The 20,564-nt window shown below is 36.8% G+C and overlaps 1 protein-coding gene across 3 annotated transcripts in view; it reads right to left on the bottom strand.

Moving 5' to 3' along the window:
* EXO1 (exonuclease 1) overlaps positions 1-20,564 on the bottom strand; it is a 41,077-nt gene that overhangs the window by 1,018 nt on the left and 19,495 nt on the right. For 2 of the 3 annotated variants that reach the window (XM_021064445.2, XM_003130555.7), the window contains exons 11-14: positions 16,716-16,962; positions 12,318-12,876; positions 6,669-6,770; positions 3,377-3,570 (exon numbers count right to left, since the gene is read on the bottom strand). In XM_021064445.2, the coding sequence (XP_020920104.2) occupies positions 3,377-3,570; positions 6,669-6,770; positions 12,318-12,876; positions 16,716-16,962 (1,102 nt within the window). The remainder of the gene's footprint in view (positions 1-3,376; positions 3,571-6,668; positions 6,771-12,317; positions 12,877-16,715; positions 16,963-20,564) is intronic. The other variant, XM_084979270.1, reaches the window with a different exon arrangement.

Below are 20,564 nucleotides of genomic sequence, written 5' to 3'. Positions count from 1 at the left end.
AATTTGTCTCAATGTCACCATAGGACATATTCAGGCTCTCCTCTGAGTATGCCCGATAAAATTTGAGTTTTGCTTCTTGGTACCCATTCCTACTTCCTAAATCACCTTCCAAACCACTACTAAATATATACTAGCTAAGGCAGAATGATTGCAATAAATAAAACTTTAGTTCTTTTCTTCCCAGGGACCTTCTCCAGTCTGGCTGGGAACCAGCAAGAGTAAAGCATGAACGAATGCTTAAGCCTTTTCTTTGACCTCCTCCCTCCTCCAACTTTTGGGAGGGAGCTCTGTGTCTATAAAAATTAATCCTATTGTGAAGATAATGTTATCCTAATGCCTGTCGACAGAAATTCAACGTGATTTAAATGTCTAAAAGGCACTTAATACTGCCGCATGTTTGATTTCCCTCTAGCAGCAGTTCTCAAATTATGATCCACAGACCCCTAAACATTCCCAAGACCCCTTCAGGGGGTTTGTAAGATCAAAACTATTTTCCCAATAATATTTTGACTTTATCTGCCTTTCCTACTGTGCTGACAATGGTACTGATAATCCAAAAGCAGAACTGAGTAAAGCTGCTGGCAACTTAGCATGAATCAATACAGTAGCAACGTATAGGAAATAGCAATAGTACGTTAAAAGAGTCAGTCTCACTAAAGAACACTCTTCTTCTTTTTTTTTTTTAGGGCTGCACCCGCAGCATATGGAGATTCCCAGGTCAGGGGTCAAATTGGAGCTGTAGCTCCAGCCTACACCACAGCCACAGCAACGTGGGATCGGAGCCAAGTCTGTGACTGACACCACAGCTCATGGCAATGCCGGATCCTTAACCCACTGAGCAAAGCCAGGGATTGAACCTCATGGATGCTAGTCGGGTTCGCCAACTGCTGAGCCACAAACTCCAAGAACACTCTTGATGAAGAAGAAAAAATTATTAACTTCATCAAATCTCAACCCTCTCAATTTCTTAACATTCTGTGACAAAATGGGAAACCAAGAGAAGGCACTTTTGTTGCATAATGAAGTATGATGGTTATCTCAAGTAAAAGCGTGTGCTGTTCAAATTTAGGTATTTGGCAAAGGGCTTCTCTAAAAGGAACAAAGACAGACTAAGGGGAAAAAACCTAACAGGATATGTTGGCAATGACAAAATTCAACTTTTCAAGTGAAAATTAAAATCTTGGAAAACTTTTATCTGTCACTTGACAGGTTCCCAATGCTTAAAGGCTTCGCTGATAAGATTGTGATGACTGTGATTTTTTAGTATAATGATGTGTCAACAACTGGAAGATAAGAAGAACTCTCTAAACCCACATTTTCCAAATGATCAATGCCAATGTGATAAGATCATGCATGAGTAACAGAGGCACTGGAAGTGCAAAAGGGACCCACAGGCTGTAATGTCACAGTGCTGGAAAAGTCAACTGAGGTGGTTCTATATATATAATATATGTGTATATATATGTATATATATGTATATATGTATGTATGTGTATATATGTATGTATATATGTATGTATATATATGTATGTATATATGTATGTATATGTATGTATGTATGTATGTATGTATATATATACATGTATGTATATATATATTTTTTTTTTGGTCTTTTGTCTTTTTAGGGCTGCACCTGCGGCATATGGAGGTTCCCAGGCTAGGGGTCCAATCGGAGCTGAAGCCACTGGCCAACACCACAGCCACAGCAACTCAGGACCTAAGCCTGCCTGCGACCTACATCACAGCTCATGGCAACGCCAGATCCTTAACCCACTGAGCAAAGCCAGGGATTGAACCCGCGTCCTCACGGATGCTAGTCGGATTCGTTAACCACTGAGCCACGACAGGAACTCCATGGTTCTACATTCTACGTTAAAATTAGCTTTGAAGAAACTATCACTTGTTGAATTTTGGTGTAATATAAAAATTACAATAAAAATGCTATTAAAATATATATTTTACAACCACAAACATGTGTGGGGCCAGACTTTCTTCATGTAATTTAACAAAGCAACATTTCGTAACACATCAAACACAGAAGCAGATTTAAGAATCCAGCTCAGTTCTATTAAATCAGACAGCAAAGATGGGCAAAAATGCAAAACAATGTCATTCTTTTCATTGTTTTGGTTTTGAAATACAGCAATTTTTTCATCTTTTTTTTTTTTTTTTTTTTGTCTTTTCTAGGGCCGCACTTGTGGCATACGGAGGTTGCTAGACTAGGGGTTTTTCAATTGGAGCTGTGGCCAGCAGCCACAGCAACTCGGGATCTGAGCCGTGTCTGCTACGTACACCACAGCTCACGGCAACGCCAGATCCTTAACCCACTGAGCAAGGCCAGGGATTGAACCTGAAATCTCATGGATTCTAATCGGATTTGTTAACCACTGAGCCACAAAGGGAACTCCGAAAAACTGCAAGTTTTGTAAAAATACACTATCGATTTAAGATATAATAAGTTCATTATTGTTATTTAAAAATAAATATTTTAAATGTCCATTTTAATTTCTAAGATTCTTAAATGTTGACAGATAAAACACATATACACCAAAGTCCTTCAGAGCCCTCAATAATGAACTTAAGACTGTAAAGGGTTCCTAAAGGCAAAAAGTTTGAGAACTGTTGCTACATGCTTTAATGCTAGACTTTACCCAGTGTAAAGTAAAAAATAATTGTCCAGCACTTTTTACAAAGCGTTTCCACTCATGCTATCACATCTAACTGTGGTAACATTTCTACTAGGTTAAGTTTATTCTTATCACCCCATGAAACTGCCCTCCCTTCCTTTTTCTTTGGTTTTATTTTTAAGACATTTGCCTCAGTAAGAATGAGAAAATTAATTATAAATTGATGCTACTCGGTGGCTAGTTTTGTGGTCTAACAGAAAGATTGTGGTTGGAAAAAATGCGGAAATATAGAATCAATTCTTTTAAAACGGTGTTTGCTACATTATACATTAGAAATGTGGCAAAATATTAATTCAATGATTCTCGCCAGGTTAGATGTGATAATTTAGGAAAACTTCTTTAAATCCAGATGTACCATACATGATTTCCCACCTCCATGTCTAAAACAATGTTTAGAAGGAAAGAAAACAGACAGTTAAGGCCTAGAAAAGCAACTTGCTTAACAGAGACCCCAAAGCCAGATTGAGAACTGACATTTTTTAGTTTGCGATCTTTTCACTTAAAAGAGGTATAGAAATTGAAGTTAAAGATTTTTAGGGTCAGTTATAAAGGCACTAGAGGAAAATAATTCTCTTTAAGATAAGAGAAAAAGACACTGACTCATATGAAAATAGAGTTAGAAGACAGTGATTGAAATTATAGAAAAAAATTAGTTATCCTATTTTAGAATAAATAACAAGGCAACTCACTTTTTAAATCCAAAATTTTTCCAGAGTTCATTGATTTTTATCTGCAATCCTGGTTTGTTCTCAGCATTGTGATGGTTTCTCTTGTGGATGCTCGCTGGCTTCTTGCTTAGCCCACTAACTCTGGCAGGTACTAAAGGTTTGATCTTGGTTGTAGAAAGATGCTCCACAGAACTAGATTTATACAGCCCAGGAACCTGAAGGTGAAAACCTGAAGTTTTAATGCTATTCTGTTAAAGCAACTACCTTTCTTTAATGTCAAACTATGCTTCATACACTAGAACAAAAAATAACTTAAAGCAAAAATGTTTATAAATGTCTAAGACAAAAACTACCATCACATTTTATACAGGTAGTACAAGCACCTGGCATTAAATTCAAGAGTTATAAAAGAAGAGAGAGAAAAGTGAGTCTCCCTCACCCACTCACTGCCTAGAGGCAGTTGCTGTCACCAGTGTCCTTTGCATTTACTGAATTTATTTACATACACACGCACAGCCCCCCACACATCTGGCAGCCTGCTACGCCCTGTTTTTCCCCATTAGTATATCGTGATTCTACTTCACACTGTATCTTGGGGATTTTCCATTTCACATGTAGAACTGAGTTTTGTTGTGAATAGGTTGCCTGTTGTTTCCATCGCATAAATGTGCCATAATTTACCTAAGCAGAACTCTACTGACATTTAAGTGGAATCCACTGATTTTTACGCTATGGAAAATATGAAGCTATTGAAGATTGGTTGTTTTTTAGGATAGTAAAAGTGTGATAATATAAACAAGGCTTTAAAATGGATGAATCTAGTAGAGGGTGTAGAAGGAGAGGAAAAGTTTCACTGAAATCTTGAATTAGGAGGCTGGTGATGGGGAAAAGGGAGTGCAAGATGGAAGACAGAGGAAGAAACCAGGATTTTGATAAGTAGATGTTTTGTGGTTTTTCTTTAATCCCTGCAGACGAATCAAGCCGGAAGTTATCAAGAAAGAGGACAACCCTAAGACGGTGGAACTAAGTGACTCAGAGCAAATAATATAATTTTACATAACTGCTAAAAATGCTTTAAGAAGTACTGGGTAGAAGTAAAAAAGATGATTTTAGATATTAAATTTTAGATACTAAAGATGGCTCTTGGGGAGGAAGAGGGAAGATCCATCTGAGGAGATGTCACCGAAACAGATGTGGCAATGCAAATCTTTGAGAGAAAGAATAATAATAAAAGATGACCATTTAAGGTCCAGAAATCACTCCTTTTTGAGAAGGTACTTTCTTCATCTCTAGGCTTACCCATGACTGCAAATAATTGTGGTATCTTTCCAGACTTTTTACTATGATTAGTCAGACACAGACATGTGTGTGTATTTTCAAGCATGTAAGCAAAGAAAACACCACGCTACACATACTATTTTTAACAGGGTGGTTTCCTTTTTCATTCAAAAATAATAGACATCGCTCTAAGACAGTATTTGTTTGAAAAACCCTTTCTCACTCAAAGTTTTTAAGAGTCTTATATTTACATATTTTACATTTATATCTTTAATTTCTTTTGGATTTATATTTACATATGACAAGATGGACACCTTCTTTCAAATAGATATGCCAGACCATTTATTAGGATGTTTTATGGTTTGTATGCTTTTCAAAGTAAACATAAAAAAAATATGTTAACTATATATAGTTCACCCACATAAATGTTCATTATTAACATAATTATTAATGTTCGCTGGAGAAAAACATGAGAAAACAAAGAAAAAATTCACCTATGTTTTACCAGTGAAGAGCTAAAACCAGCGTATTCAATGTATTTCACTCCCTTATATGACATTTAGATTTTTTTCCAATTATTCACTAGTGTAATGAATACAGGAGTAGGTGTTCTGGTATTTAAACTCTATCTCAGGCTCAAGTTCTAGAAGGCACTTAATGGATTAAATTATTTGAACTCTTTCATACTGATTTCCAGAAATGACAGAGCAATTCTTACTCTCCTAAATATGTGATTATCCACCTTAAAAACTGTTGTGGAAAAACAAGAGGTAAGAAATTATATTTTATTGCCTTAATTTGCATTACTTGATTACTCAAGGTGGAACACACTTTTCTATGTTACTCATCCATTTGCACTTTTTCTTTTGTGAACTCTGTTCATGTCCCTTGCCCATTTTTAAGTTAGGAATTAGTATTTTGATACTAATGGGCAAGAACACTTAATATATAAAATATGCTTTCACTCAGGAGCTTTCACTATGTAGGCACATAAATATTTACATATTTTGATAAAAAGAAAAACTTGGCTTATCAGGTACCCAGTTTCTAGAAGGCCTTTTTGCAATAGATATCAAAGCCTTAAAACCTACATGCCTTTGGGCCAGTCATACCCTTCCACAGGATTCATCCCTATGAAATAATCAAGAATGGGTACTCAAATATTTACCCACAAAATCTTTTTTTTTTTTATCTTTTTGTCTATTTACAGGAGCAACCACGCATATGGAAGTTCCCAAGCTAGGGGTCCAACCAGAACTGTGGCCACCAGTCTACGCCACAGCCACAGCAACACAGGATCTGAGCCGTATCTGTGACCTGCATCACAGCTCATGGCAACGCCTGATCCTTAACCCACTGAGCGAGGCCAGGGATCCAACGTGTGTCTTCATGGATGCTAGTTGGGTTTGCTAACCACTGAGCCATGACGGGAAATCCTACCCACAAAATCCTGGTTGAGGTACTGTTTGCTATAGTAAATAAATGTTAGGGTAAAGGACAAACATAAGAGGATTAGTTAAACCCATACAATGGCATATTTTAATCATCATAAATAATGTTATATAAGCACATGAACAAAGATCTTTTTTTTTGCTTTTTAGGGCCACACCTGCAGCACATGGAAGTTCCCAGGCTAAGGGTTTAATTGGAGCTACAGCTGCCAGCCTACGCCACAGCCACAGCAACGCCAGATCCAAGCCGAGTCTGCGACCTACACCACAGCTCACGACAATGCCGGATCCTTTAACCCACTGAGGCCAGGGATCGAACCCGCAGCCTCATGGTTCCTAGTCGGATTTGTTTCTGCTTCGCCATGACGGGAACTCCGGAAAAAGATCTTTGTAAGAGAAAAACAGCAGGTTTCACAACTCAAATACCTGCAAATCAAGCATAAACATGGTCGTAGAAGGTTTGAAGGTAGACACTTTCATGAAAAAAATATAGGCATTTTGACTTTTAATTTGCTTATATTTCTATTTCCTGGTAACAAGCATGAACTGCTTCTGAAAATTTAAAAATAATTTAAATAATTTACCTTGTTCCTTAGAAGCGTGTCTTTTTTTGAAAAATGAAATAAGTGTAGCTTGGATTTCTGATTACCTTGATTATCAAGTGACTTAAAACTGCAATCAGATTCCTAGATTCCCAAGGTCAAAAAAGAAAGTAAAATTAGATTTTTTTTACAATGGAATTTTTATGACAACTAACCAATACCCAATAAAACATAAAACAAATAAATTAAGAAACTCAGTGTAAGTAAAATGTAATTTCTCAGAAGAAAAAAAGTATAAAAAGCATGGAATAGAATAAAAGAAAATTAATTTTATTGTAAATCAACTATACTTCAATAAAACTTTAAAAATGAGGGAAAAAAAGAAAATTAACCTAGGGTGGAAAGAATGATGCTTGCCCGTTTCACTAAAGAAAAGCAGTAAGATCTTTCTGCTGGAGAAGTAAATTGCATAAAATATAAATTAGAAAGTAGGGTGTCCAGAACCAGGGGGAGCACACAGCTCTTTGATTTTAAGATTGAAGGTGTTTATGCTCAGATGAAATTAAATTCTATCCAGGCAAGAGATGTGCTTACGTGTACAAACCAAGAATAGTTTTGTAATTCCTGGTGGCACAAACAACACAAACGACACGAATCTGGGGAAAGGTAACTCCAGCTCATGGAAACAACGGCACGATTCATGCCAAATTCTGCACCAAGCCGTCCTTGCTAGAGCTACAGAACACAGTGATGTCATACTCCCTCAACTTTTTGGAAAGTAAGTAACAAGTCTTAAGGAAAAAAAAAAAAAAAGACTCTCTTATCATAGTATCATTTGAAAACTTGGCTAACGCAGCAGGAGGTGGAAAATGGAAAACATTATCAAAATGGAGGCTCCTATGAAAAGATAGAGTCTTCTAGACAGACATGGATGAACTGAAGGCAAAGCAAATGAATGGGAAATGAAAAGCAAAAGCATCAACTGTTTGGTTTGACATACTCTTACTTAAAAAATACCACATGGGATGGATTTTAGGTTTGAATATATTACTAGATTTCATCTCTCTCCAAACAAAAACAATTTGTTTTCACATTTTAACTAGGCTTTTTCCCCTTCAATTTGAGTCTGATACAACTCAAGTTTCCTTTAGGAACTTGAATAAAATATTTTCCTTTTGATAAACATAAGCTATAGTGATTTATTAGATATTTTTTAATATTTAGGATGATCAGACCTCAAAATTCCATCAAATATTACCAAGGCTGTAATTGCTCCTACATCTTGGTAATGGTGGTTGTAAATATGAAATGAAATAGGTTAAATTGGTAAATCTGAAATAACTCAGATTTAAAGAATGCTATTATGTCATCATGTCATTTTAAAACATGATGTCATTCAGTCTTAGGAGCAATACTTACTTGGAGTTTTTATTTTACTTAAGTAAGAATAAAGATATTTTATAAATAAGAAAAATGGTTAGGATACTTTTATTAATTTAAGCAGAATAACAAAATCACTCGTATTACTATTTTGTCATAAAAGAGTTCAACAAGAATAATAAGAGTAAACAAAAATGTAGTGCATAAGTACTAAAACGTAAGACAAATGCCAGCATAATAAGAGGTCCCTTCTGTTAAAAGGTTTCAAAAGTTATCAGAATTCAAGAGTATATTAAGGATTTACGAATAAGACGTAAAAAAAGATCATACACCACAATCAAAGTTGGATTCATCCCACGGTCATAAGGATGGTTCAACATACACAAAATCAATTAATGTGATTCACCTTATCAACAACAAAAAAGAGGGGTTCCCGTTGTGGCTCAGCAGGTTAAGGACCTGACTGGTCTCCATTAGGATGCGGGTTCAATCCCTGGCCTTGCTTAGTGGGTTAAGGATCCAGCATTGCTGTGAGCTGTGGTATATGTCACAGGTATGGCTCGGATTTAGTGTTGCTGTGGCTGTAGCATAGGCCGGCAGCTGCAGCTCCAATTTGACCCCTGGCACAAGGAACTTCCCTAAGCCACAAGTGTGGTTGTAAAAAACAAAAACAAACAAAAAAACAAACACAACAAAAGGAAAAACTGTATGATCATCTCAATAGCTGCAGAAAAACATTTGACAAAATTCAACATCCATTTACAAAAAAAATACCTGGGAGTTCCCTGGTGGTCTAGTGGTTAGGACTTGGCACTTTTACCACTGTGATCCAGGTTCAATCCCTGATCAGGGAACTGAGATCCCACATAAAGATGCTGCATGCTGCAGCCAAACAAACAAAGCAGAGAAAAAACAACAAAGTAGTCTTAAAACAAACAAACAAACAAACAAAAAACCTCACCAACGTAGGTATAGAGGGACCATATCTCAATAAAATAAAAGCAATTTATGACAAATAAATATAGCTGCAGCCACTACAATACTCAACAGTGGGGAATTCCCATCATGGCTCAGCAGTAATGAACTCAACTAGTATCCCTGAGGAAGAGGGTCTGAACCATGGCCTCACTCAGTGGGTTAAGGATCCAGCATTGCCATGAGCTGTGGTAAAGGTTGCAGACTTGGCTCAGATCCCCTGTTGCTGTGGCTGTGGTGTAGGCCTGCAGCTATAAATCCAATTCAACCATTGGCCTGGGAACTTCCATATGCCTCAGGTGCAGCCCTAAAAAGACAAACAAAAAACCCTCAACAGTGAAATGTTGAAAGCCTGGAACAAGACAAGGATGTCCATCTTCACCACTTGTATTCGGCCACAGCAATTAGACAAGAAAAAAAAATATGTTCAAATTGGTAGGGGAGAGGTAAGATTGTCATTATATGCAGATGACATGATAAACTACATATATAATAAACACCAGAGATGCCAAATAAAAACTACTAGAACTGATAAATTCAGCAAGGAGGCAGGATACAAGATTAACATACAGAAATCTGTTATAGTTCTTTACACTAATAATGAAATACCAGAAAGGGATATGTAAACAAACAATTCCTTTTTTTTTTTTTTTTTTTGGCCTTTTTGTCTTTTTAGGGCCACACCCATGGCATATGGAGGTTCCCAGGCCAGGGGTCCAATCAGAGCTACAGCTGCTGGCCTGTGCCACAGCCACAGCAACACCAGATCCGAGCTGCATCTGAGACCTACACCACAGCTCACGGCAATGTCGGATCCTTAACCCACTGAGCAAGGCCAGGGATCGAACCCGCAACCTCATGGTTCCTAGTCAGATTCATTTCCACTGTGCCACGACTGGAACTCCAACAACTCCTTTTAAAATAACATAAAAAAATACTTAGTAATAAACTTCGCCAATGAGGTGAAAGACTTACATGCCGAGAACTACAAAACATTAATAAAGGAAATTGAAGCAAAGAAAATACATCTCATGCTCTTGGATTGGAAGAATTAACATTGCTAAAATGGCCATACTACCCAAAGCAATCTACAGATTTAATGTGACCCCTATCAAATCATCCACGACATTTTTCATAGAACTAGAACAAATAATCCTAAAATTCACATGGAATCACAAAAGACCCAGAATTGCCAAACCAGTTCTGAACAAAAGAACAAAACAGGAGGCATAACCCTCTCAGACTTCAGAAAATACTACAATGCTACAGTAATCAAAACAGTGTAGTATTGGCACAAAAACAGACATATGGATAAGTGGAACAGAATAGAAAGCCCAGAAATAAACCCAAGCACCTACAGTCAATTCTATTTTTTTTTTTTTTTTTTCTTTTTAGGGGCTGCAGTTGAGGCATATGCAAGCCAGGGGTTGAATCAGAGCTGCAGCTGCCAGCCTATGCCACAGCCACAGCAATGAGGGATCCAAGCTATGTCTGCAACCTACACCGTGGCTCATGGCAATGCCAGATCCTTAACCCACAGAGCAAGGCCAGGGATCGAACCCACATCCTAATGGATACTAGTCAGGTTTGTAACCTGTTAAGCCACAATGGGAACTCCCCGGTCAACTCATTTTTGACAAAGGAGGCAAGAATATAAAAAGGAGAAAAGACAGTCTCTTTGGCAAGTGGTATTGAGAAAGTTGGACAGCCACATGCAAATCAATGAAGTTAGAACACTCCCTTCACGCCATACACAAAAATAAACTCAAAACAGCTTAAATATAAACCTGACACCATAAAAACTCCTAGAAGAGAACATAGGCAAAATATCCTCTGACATAAATTACACCAATGTTTTCTTAAGTCAGTCTCCCAAGGCAATAGAAATAAAAGCAAAAGTAATCAAACTGACAAGCTTTTGCACAGCAAAGGAAACCATAAACAAAATGAAGACAACCTACAGACTGGGAGAAAATATTTTCAAATGGTGTGACTGATAAGGGTTTCATTGCCAAAATATACAAACAGCTCATACAACTCAATAACAAAAATCCCCCAAACAATCCAATTGAAAAATGGGCAGAAGATCTAAACAGACATTTCTCCAAAGAAGGCATACAGATGGCCAATAGGCACATGAAAAGATGCTTAATGTTGCTAATTATTACAGAAATGCAAATCAAAACTACAGTGAGGTACCATCTCACACCCATCAGAATGACCATCATTAAAAAGTGTACAAATAACAAATGCTAGAGAGCTTGTAGAGAGAAAGGAACCCTCCTACACCTTTGGTGGGAATGTAAACTGGTGCAGGAAAACGGTATGGTAGTTCCTCAAAAATCTAAAAATTGAGTTGCCATATGCTCCAGCAATCCCATTCCTGGGCATATATCCAGACAAAACTCTAAGTTGAAAAGATACATGCACTCCTATATTCATAGCAGCACTATTCACAATAGCCAAAACATAGATACAACCTAAATGTCCATCAACAGATGAATGGATAAAGAAGATATGGTGTGTAAACACACACACACACACACACTGGAGTATTACCCAGCCATTAAAAAGAATGAAATAATGCTATTTGCAGCAGCATGGATGGACCTAGAGATCATACTAAATAAAGTCAGTCAGAAAGAGAATGACAAACACCATATGATATCACTTATATGTGGAATCTAAAATATAACATAACGAACATATCTATGAAATAGAAATAGCTCACACTCACAGAGCTAGAGAACAGACTTGTGACCTCCAAGAGGGAGAGGGGATGAAGGAGGGAAAATCTGGCAGTTTGGGATTAGCAGATGCAAACTATTATGTATAGGGTGGATAAACAACAAGGTCCTAGCACAGGGAACTATATTCAATATCCTGTAATAAAATGTAATGGAAAAGAATATGAAAAAGAATGTTTATATGCTATACAGCAGAAATTAACACATCATCATAAATCAGCTATACTTCAAAAAAATTAAAAAACAGTATATTAAGGATTTAAATATTAAATTTATAATAACTTTTCATGAGCTTATCGTTCTGCTTAGGTCTTAAGTGTTCCACAACTTGGAACACCTATCCATGGAACACAGTGTGATTCAAGAAATGTGGTTAGAGTAAATGTACAAGAGTCTAAAATCTGAAAGATACAGAGAAGTCCTTCAGATGAATAAAAAATGAACTTTGTACACAGTAAAATTTAGAATGAAGAATTAAAACAACCGATTGTTTTCATAACATAGGCAAAACTTCCTCACTTATCTGACCCTACACCTTATTTTCCTTTACAGATGAATCTGAAAGCAAAGCCTTCATGACGTGACCTACCTCTGAATCGGAATCCTTACTAGAAGGCTGAGAAAGTTTTGAGGCATTTAAATTGTGTGGTGATGACTCCACGATTTCCTGAGACTGTGAAGACCAAGCCTCTTCATGCGACAGGTGAGATTCATCGCCTGACTCCTCACTCTTCAACTGCGATGCATCAGACACTTCACTATTCTCAGGCAGAGAAACAGCAGAATCACTCTTTCTACGGAACTGCTGCAATGCTGTGCCTGGAGAGGGGCTGGGTGTTCTTGAAAAATCTCCAAGACTTCCAGACCAATGAAAACAACTCCTTAGTGTCCCCGAAGTGGGTGGGGAGAGGGTTCTCGTGAATCTGCTGATCTTCGAAGACTGAGACTCTTCAGCAATCACGGTCACATCATCTGGAATCTGCTCTCTTGAATTCTCTGCTATACACGTATCAACCAACTTCTTGTCATTTGGGCAATCTGATTCATTTACATTGGTGTCTTTATCTGTGACAGCAGGGTTATCTAGAGGCTGGTTGCTTTCCTTCTTTGATACACAGTCAACAGGATCCAAAGAATTGCAAAAAAACCTAACAGGGGGAAAAAAAAACAGAAAGAATGAAGAAGTATATTTTAGAGTTTCCTCATAAAGGTGACAAAATTCAGAATGGAAAAACGGTCCAGTTTCTTTTTTAAAAATCTCCTAAGTACTAACTTCGTAAATAAAGGCAAAATAGAGTTTACACATGGCTGACAGTCAAATAGTTGAACAGATAAAGGACAACCTATAACTATTGTCTCTTACTTTGTAGAAGCAAAATAAATTAGCCATTGACCTCTCGTCTCAGCTTAACTCCTAGTAGCAAGCCATCTGGGAACTTGTAGTAAGTGCACTAATCTACCAACTTCTATAAATTTCTACACTGTCTTAATTATTGAGGTGAAGACTTTTAAATCCATCATTAAATTCTATATGACTATAGAGGTATTACTCATTCACTTAAAAAAACTCCAATACAAATGAAACAAAGATCAGTGTCATTACAGGCAAGGATGAACTCAAGGAGAGTTTTTTAGGTTTAAAAAGAAAATCTGAAGTACATGACCAGCTAAATATGAAAAGAGAATAAGCATTAGTTCAAATCCAATATGATAAACAGAATATTTACTAAATGCTACAGAGTAAAAATCCTCTTGTATCCTTTCATCAAATCCTTGGCTCAGGTGTGGGCGCCACAGGGCAGGAAGGAGAAGTATACAAAAGCAAAAGTCTTACTTTGTTTTTTCATTGAGCAGAAAATATCAGCTCTTAGATCTGATCACAAAATTCATTTTTATATAGACAATAACCCCTATGATATCTAAACAATATTCTACGTCTTATACCACACATAAGAGAAGGTGCAGTAACAGCGCCCAAGGTTATGAAATTAGTCAGCTGAGGAACAGAATTAAAACTTAAAACCTCTCCCAGTTCAGGGCTGCTTCTTTCCTAATAGGCTATGGTGTTACTTAAATGATATTTATATTTTTAGATCTCAAAAGATAAAGAGGCATGTTTCAAGGATAAGTATTCATGTAATAAAGATAAAGAAAACAACTGACTCCCCAAAAGCAGCCAGACTGGAGACACTCAGTTTGCATATTTAACATCTCTTAATGACTGGCCACTGTGCCAGGCGTCTAATATACTCGACTTCTACTAGTCTTAAAACAGCTTTATATATATGATCGGACCATCTGTATTTCATAGCTAAAGGGAAGTTAAATGGCATGTGAAACATCATTCAAGTAATTAGATGATGGAGTGAAAATTCAAATCCAGGGCTCTCAGATCACATGCTCCTTTCAATGTGTCATGTCAAACATAACTAGGACTCTTCCCTATCACCAGTGTGAACTATACAGTCTTGGCAAAGTTTTCCAGCTGCTCAGAGCTTCAATTTTTTTTGGTCTTTTTGCCTTTTCGAGGGCTGCTCCCACGGCATATGGAGATTCCCAGGCTAGGGGTCTAATCAGAGCCATAGCCACCAGCCTACACCAGAGCCACAGCAATGCGGGATGCAAGCCGCGTCTGCAATCTACACCACAGCTCACGGCAACGCCGGATCCTCGACCCACTGAGCAAGGCCAGGGATCGAACCCGCAACCTCATGGTTCCTCGTCGGATTCGTTAACCACTGTGCCATGACAGGAACTCCCAGAGCTTCAATGTCTTAGCCCAAAACAGAGACAATAACGCCAATCTGAATATCTCCTTATATGTTGTGAGGAATAACATATAAAAGAACGTTAAAACTCGGCTAAGCGAACTAATTTAATAATATCTAGTTATTACTAGATATTGCTATATATTCTAGATCGGAAAATTATACATCAAAGATTTATTCCCAATTATTATTTCACAGGAAGCTGATTCAGAAAAAAAAATTCTCCAAGCATTTAATGCATCCTCCAAACAATTTATTAACGAAACACCTAACTAAACTAAGTAAGTATTTACAACTTCAAATGCAAATTTCATTAAGCATCCACAATGACTCAAACAGCCAAGACCTGTAGAGACAAACATTATTCTGACGAGCTGTCTCCAAAAAGGAAGAGAAAGGAAATTCTATATTCATCCAAATGGCAAAATAAAACACACGTTCCAAATTTCTCCAAGTGACAGAAGTCAACTTTCTAGAAGTATCAGCATTTATCATCTAGAATCTTATTTTTCCATTTTTTCAGCCTACTTGTTCATCATCCCAACGAGCACCTTTAATGAGGGTGACTAGCAAAGGAAGAATCAAAATGATCATTTCATTGTACTGTGAATATTTTCGTGAGAAGGCTTGATGGGAGAAAGGTTTGAATCATCATCTGAAGGAAGATTAGGCGTTACCAGCGGTTCATGCCTTCACACCCAGCTCCCATCATCATGGTTAGACAAAATTGGATGCAACCTGGTTTACTAAACTTGAAAACCTAAAAAGATTCATTCTAAGTCTTCTAGAGAAATAACAAAAATTCATTCTAAGTCTTCTAAGAAATACTCTCTTTCTTTTTCTTTTTTTTTTTTGTCTTTTTGTCCTTTTTTTGGGCCACACACGAGGCATCTGGAGGTTCTCAGGCCAGGGGTCCAATTGGAGCTACAACTGCCAGCCTACACCACAGCCGGAGCAATGCCAGATCCAAGTCACGTCTGCGACCTACACCACAGCTCACAGCAATGCCAGATCCTTAACCCACTGAGCAAGGCCAGGGATCAAACCCGCAACCTCATGGTTCCTAGTTGGATTTGCTTCCGCTGCTCCATGACGGGAACTCCAGAAATACTCTTTCTTAAAGTTACTACATCATGCCTGAATAACTTTTGACACTTAAACTTCCTGTTTCTAGCTGTGGTACCACTATCCAAAGTCAATTTAAAAAAGCTATTCATTGTCATGTTTATCATCTATGGGGCACAATTTTATATGCTTTATTTATGGTAATAATTTAATTCTATCAGCAATCCTAAGAATGTTAGAGTGGTTAGCCTTGTTTCTTAAAAAGAAGAAAATGAAACACCTAGAAATTAATTTGTCCAAGTCAGATATCTCATGAGTAAATAGGATGGGATGCAAATTCAGGTGGTCTGAACCTAGGGTCCATATCTCTAACCCCCAGGTTTTATACTGACTCTTCAAATTGTCATGACCACTCGCAGCGACTATGGCAACAGCCTAACTAATCTTTCTGCTCCACGCTGACCCTCTTAGAATCCATTCTTGGGAGTTCCCATTGTGGCGCAGTGGTTGACAATCCGACTAGGAACCATGAGGTTGCAGGTTCGAGTCCTGTCCTTGCTCAGTGGGTTAAGGATCTGGCGTTGCTGTGAGCTGTGGTGTAGACTGCAGACACGGCTCTGATCCCCTGTTGCTGTGGCTCTGGTGTAGGCTGGCAGCCGTAGCTCCAATTTGACCCCTAGCCTGGGAACTTTCATATGCCGTGGGTGTGGCCCTAAAAACAAACAAACAAAAAGACAAAAAAACAATAATAATTTAAAAAAAATAAATAAACAACTTTTAAAAAAAGATTAGTAAAGTAACAGAAGTTTAAGGGAACAGTGGAACTAAGGTAAGGTAAAAACAATAATAATTTAAAAAAAATAAATAAACAACTTTTAAAAAAAGATTAGTAAAGTAACAGAAGTTTAAGGGAACAGTGGAACTAAGGTAAGGTAAAAACAATAATAATTTAAAAAAAATAAATAAACAACTTTTAAAAAAAGATTAGTAAAGTAACAGAAGTTTAAGGGAACAGTGGAACTAAGGTAAGACATGATTAAGCCAGGTCTTAACACCTATCCCATTAGATTCAATGTTATTTAAGACAATTAAAATAAATACCAACAGAGTATATCATACAATGGACAAACAAAATTCTATAGATATAACCATACCTGCTTCTGGTTCCTGGAACCACAACTGCACCACTTTCTTCATTTTTTCTCTGTAAAAATTTTGCAAATTTGTTTCTTGTTGTAGGTGGTGTACTTAGGCTTTTTTTAGTAGCAGCTTCATCTACCGGGTCAGGCATAAACAGTTCAGAAGAGTTCAACGATTTATTACCTTCACAACTATTTTTCTTGGTCTTCTTTGTAAATGAAGTAGAATACTGAGCCAACAAATCAGCTTCTGACAGCTCTTCTAAATAAAAACAAAATTATATGTAATTTTGTAATTATCTTTATTTAATGTGCAGTTAAGAGATCTGGTCTTAATTTCTCAGTCCATGTCCTACTGACCTAAAGATGAAGTCCTGTTTTTTAAAAAACTATGCATCAGAAAAAGAAATACAAAAACAACTTTAAAAAAAATTCCCTTGGCTGTATTTTACAATAAAATTAGCTATTTGTATGATTATATGTGAAATTACCCAAACCAATATTTTAGGATACAGTCAGTTTTGAATGTAAAAAAATTTTAAGGCAATTTACATGCAAATATATGATTAATTTAATGTTTGATTAAAAATAATGTTTCAATTGGAGTTCCTGTTGTGGTTTAGTGGGTTACAAACCCAACTAGTATCCATGAGGATTCAGATTCAATCCTTGGCCTCGCTTAGTGGGTTAAGGATCTGGCATTGCTGTGAGCTTCGGTGTAGGGTGCAGACACGGCTTGGATCCCACATTGCTGTGGCCGTGGCCTAGGCCAGCGGCTGCAGCTCCAATTCAACCCTGGGAACTTCCATATGCCACAAGTGCAGCCCTAAAATGCAAAAAAAAAAAAAAAAAAGTTTCAAGAAGACCAGGAGCTATTTATATACATCATCTATGTCTTAGGGTTTTTGAGATATACTTGACTATCTTATAGTCAAAAGTAATTTGTGCTCTAGCTTTGATGCTCATTAACATAGCTACGGGGCTCTAGAAGACTTCTGGGTGACAAACGTATTCTATGGTATATGATAAGACTAAATAACGTCAAGTGCTAAAGCTGAAAGAGGCAAGGACGTAGAGATAGCTCTAAAGTACTTAAAATCAGTCCAACTAATTATCAGTCTGAACAGCTTCCACTCACATGAGGATAAATGCTTGTGGCTAAGAAGCTGGTAAAATAGTGGGAGGTGCCAAAATACAAGGTGATAGGTGATACCTTAAATTAAAAAAATGTATAGATTTAAAAAAAAAAAACCTATAGATCAAAAAGCATGTAAGAACCAAAATCTGTTTATTATGCAGGGAACTGTGAATTCTTACAGAAGAGGGGAAAAAAAAAAAATAATGTAGGATCCCCAGCAAGGCTTCACCAAGAAGAAGCCACATGACATTAACCTCATTTTCTTTTTCTTTTTTTTTTTTTTTTTGTCTTTTTAGGGCTGCACCTGTGGCATATGGAAGTTCCCAGGCTAGGGGTTGAATGAGAGATACAGTTGCTGCCCTACACCACAGCCACAGCCAAGCCAGATCTGAGCCATGTCCGCACCTACACCACAGCTCACAGCAACATCAGACTGTTAACCCAATTGGCTAGGCCAGGGATTGAACCTGCATCCTCATGAATATTAGTCGGGTTCTGAACCTGCTGAGCCACAATGGGAACTCCTCATTTTCTTTTTAGGTTAATATTGTTAGACTAGCTATTTGAGAAATTCATAGATCTAGGAGAGTCTGAATTGAGCAAGACACTTCAGGGTCTCTGACATTATCCTAGTGGACAATGTAGAGCAAAATTTACTGTATATTAATTAAATGAATTTGCAACAGATTGAACAGCTCTGAAAGACTACTGGTGATTGTTAGCATGAAAGGAGGCCTGTCTCTAGTATAGTGCTCTAGATTTCCACATTCGCTCTGATTCAGTTAAATGCTATATAAGCAAACATATCTTAACTGAAACTTTAAGACATAGTTGAGCCATACTTCTCAAATTTCCAGGGGACATGTGTATTAGAAGACAATATAAAGATTCAAAAAAAAAAAAATTAATAGGCAGAACAATGATTCCAATGACTTAAGATTACCTCAATAAGGGTAACTTAACCCAGGTTTAAGTTTAAAAATATAACTGTGCCTGGCTAAACAGCAACTTGTTGGATTTTGACTAGAAGCTCAGTAAGTGGCAGCAAAATGACAAGAATAATAAAAGCTAATGTTATCTTAGTTTGCAATAATAAAAGCACTTTCTGGATGAAGGACTGAAACAGAGCCACAATTCAAATACTTACTGTGCTCTATGGTAAGCAGACCAGACCACATCTCAACAACCACTCACTCTAACAGTTACATTTTATTAAAAAAACTATGTTGTATCCAAAGCATAAGCTGGATAGATAAGGAACGTTTAGCTTGCAAAAGAAATTGAGGAGAGTCACAAAGGCTGTCTCTAAACATGCAAAGGACATTAAAGAGGGGAAAACCTCAATTTTGTTTTGTTTTTGTGTATGTATTTGTGTGTGTGCCTGGGGACAAAATCCATTGATAAATGGTAGTTACAACAAAGGAGACTTAGTCTAACATAGATAATTTATTGATGAGCTCTCTACATAAGCCTATCTTCCAGAAACTAAGGAAGGAACTAATACATACAGTGTACTTACTATGTACCAGGGCTTTTATATGTGAACTTATATCACATATACAAAAACTTGTGAAAGAAACAATATTGCTCCCTTTTCAGAAGAGGAAACAAAGGTTTGGAGGCATTATCATGAGAAAGATTTAGGTTCATAAGGAATCAGGATATTCTGGCCAAACATAAATAATCTAAATCTAAATTTAAAAGTTAAATGCATGAACTAAAAGTTTCTAAGAGCTTTGTTTTGTTTTTGTTGTCAGATGGTCATTCATTCATATAATGTCTAAGGGAAAGAAGAAAGAGAGAGGGAATGGATTATAATTATTTTTTCCACTTCTAAACATGTTCTATGGTGGAAAAAAAAAATTTCCCAATACCTAGTATTCCACTCTCAGCACTTCTGTTCAACATTGCACTGGAGGTTCCAGCACATAAAGAAAAGAAATAAAAGCATCCATCCAGGGAAAGGAGAAGCATGAATATCCTTATTTGCAGGAGATAAGATTTTCTACACAGAGAATTCTAGAGAGTCTACAAAAGAGATACTAGAACTAATATGTGAATTTAGTAAGGTTGCCAAACACAAGACTACTATATGAAAATCAAGTGTATTTCCACACACTAAAAATGAACCAGAAATTGAAATTAAAATTACCATTTATGGGGATAACAGATGTGCAAGACCTATACGCCGAAAACTCCAAAGTGTTACTTAAGATTTAAACTAAAGAAGACTTAAATAAATGGACCAGGAAATTCAACATTGTTAAGATGTCAATTTCCCAAAACGATCTACAGAGTCAACTAAATCCCAATCAAAATCTCCAGCAGGCTTTTTTTTTTTTTTTTTTTTAGGAAGTTGACAAGTTGATTCTAAAATTTGTATGGCAATGTGAAGAACACAGAATAGCCAAAATGACGTTTCAAAAGAAGAAGAAACTTAGGGACTTATATGACTTGATTTCAAGATTTACTATAAAACTACCATAATCAAGACAGTGTGTCTAGAAAAAATATAGGAAAAGAGACCAATGGTACAGAAATAAGAAGAGTCCAGAAACAGACCCACACATACACAGTCAACTCATTGTCAACAAATGTACCCAGGCAATTCAATGGAAAAAGGATAATCTTTTTAACAAATGGTGTTAGAATAACACAAATGTCATATACTAAAAAAATAAACCTTGATCTTTACCTCACACCACACAGAAAATTAATTCAAAATG

This window comes from Sus scrofa, chromosome 10, assembly GCF_054392235.1.
Source record: "Sus scrofa isolate SSC_HxYL_T2T_F1_AM1 chromosome 10, Sscrofa_HxYL_maternal_Yorkshire_Landrace_v2.0, whole genome shotgun sequence".
Taxonomy (NCBI): domain Eukaryota; kingdom Metazoa; phylum Chordata; class Mammalia; order Artiodactyla; family Suidae; genus Sus; species Sus scrofa.
The sequence above is the reverse complement of the archived record's forward strand: the minus strand, read 5'-3'. Positions and strand labels throughout refer to the sequence as shown.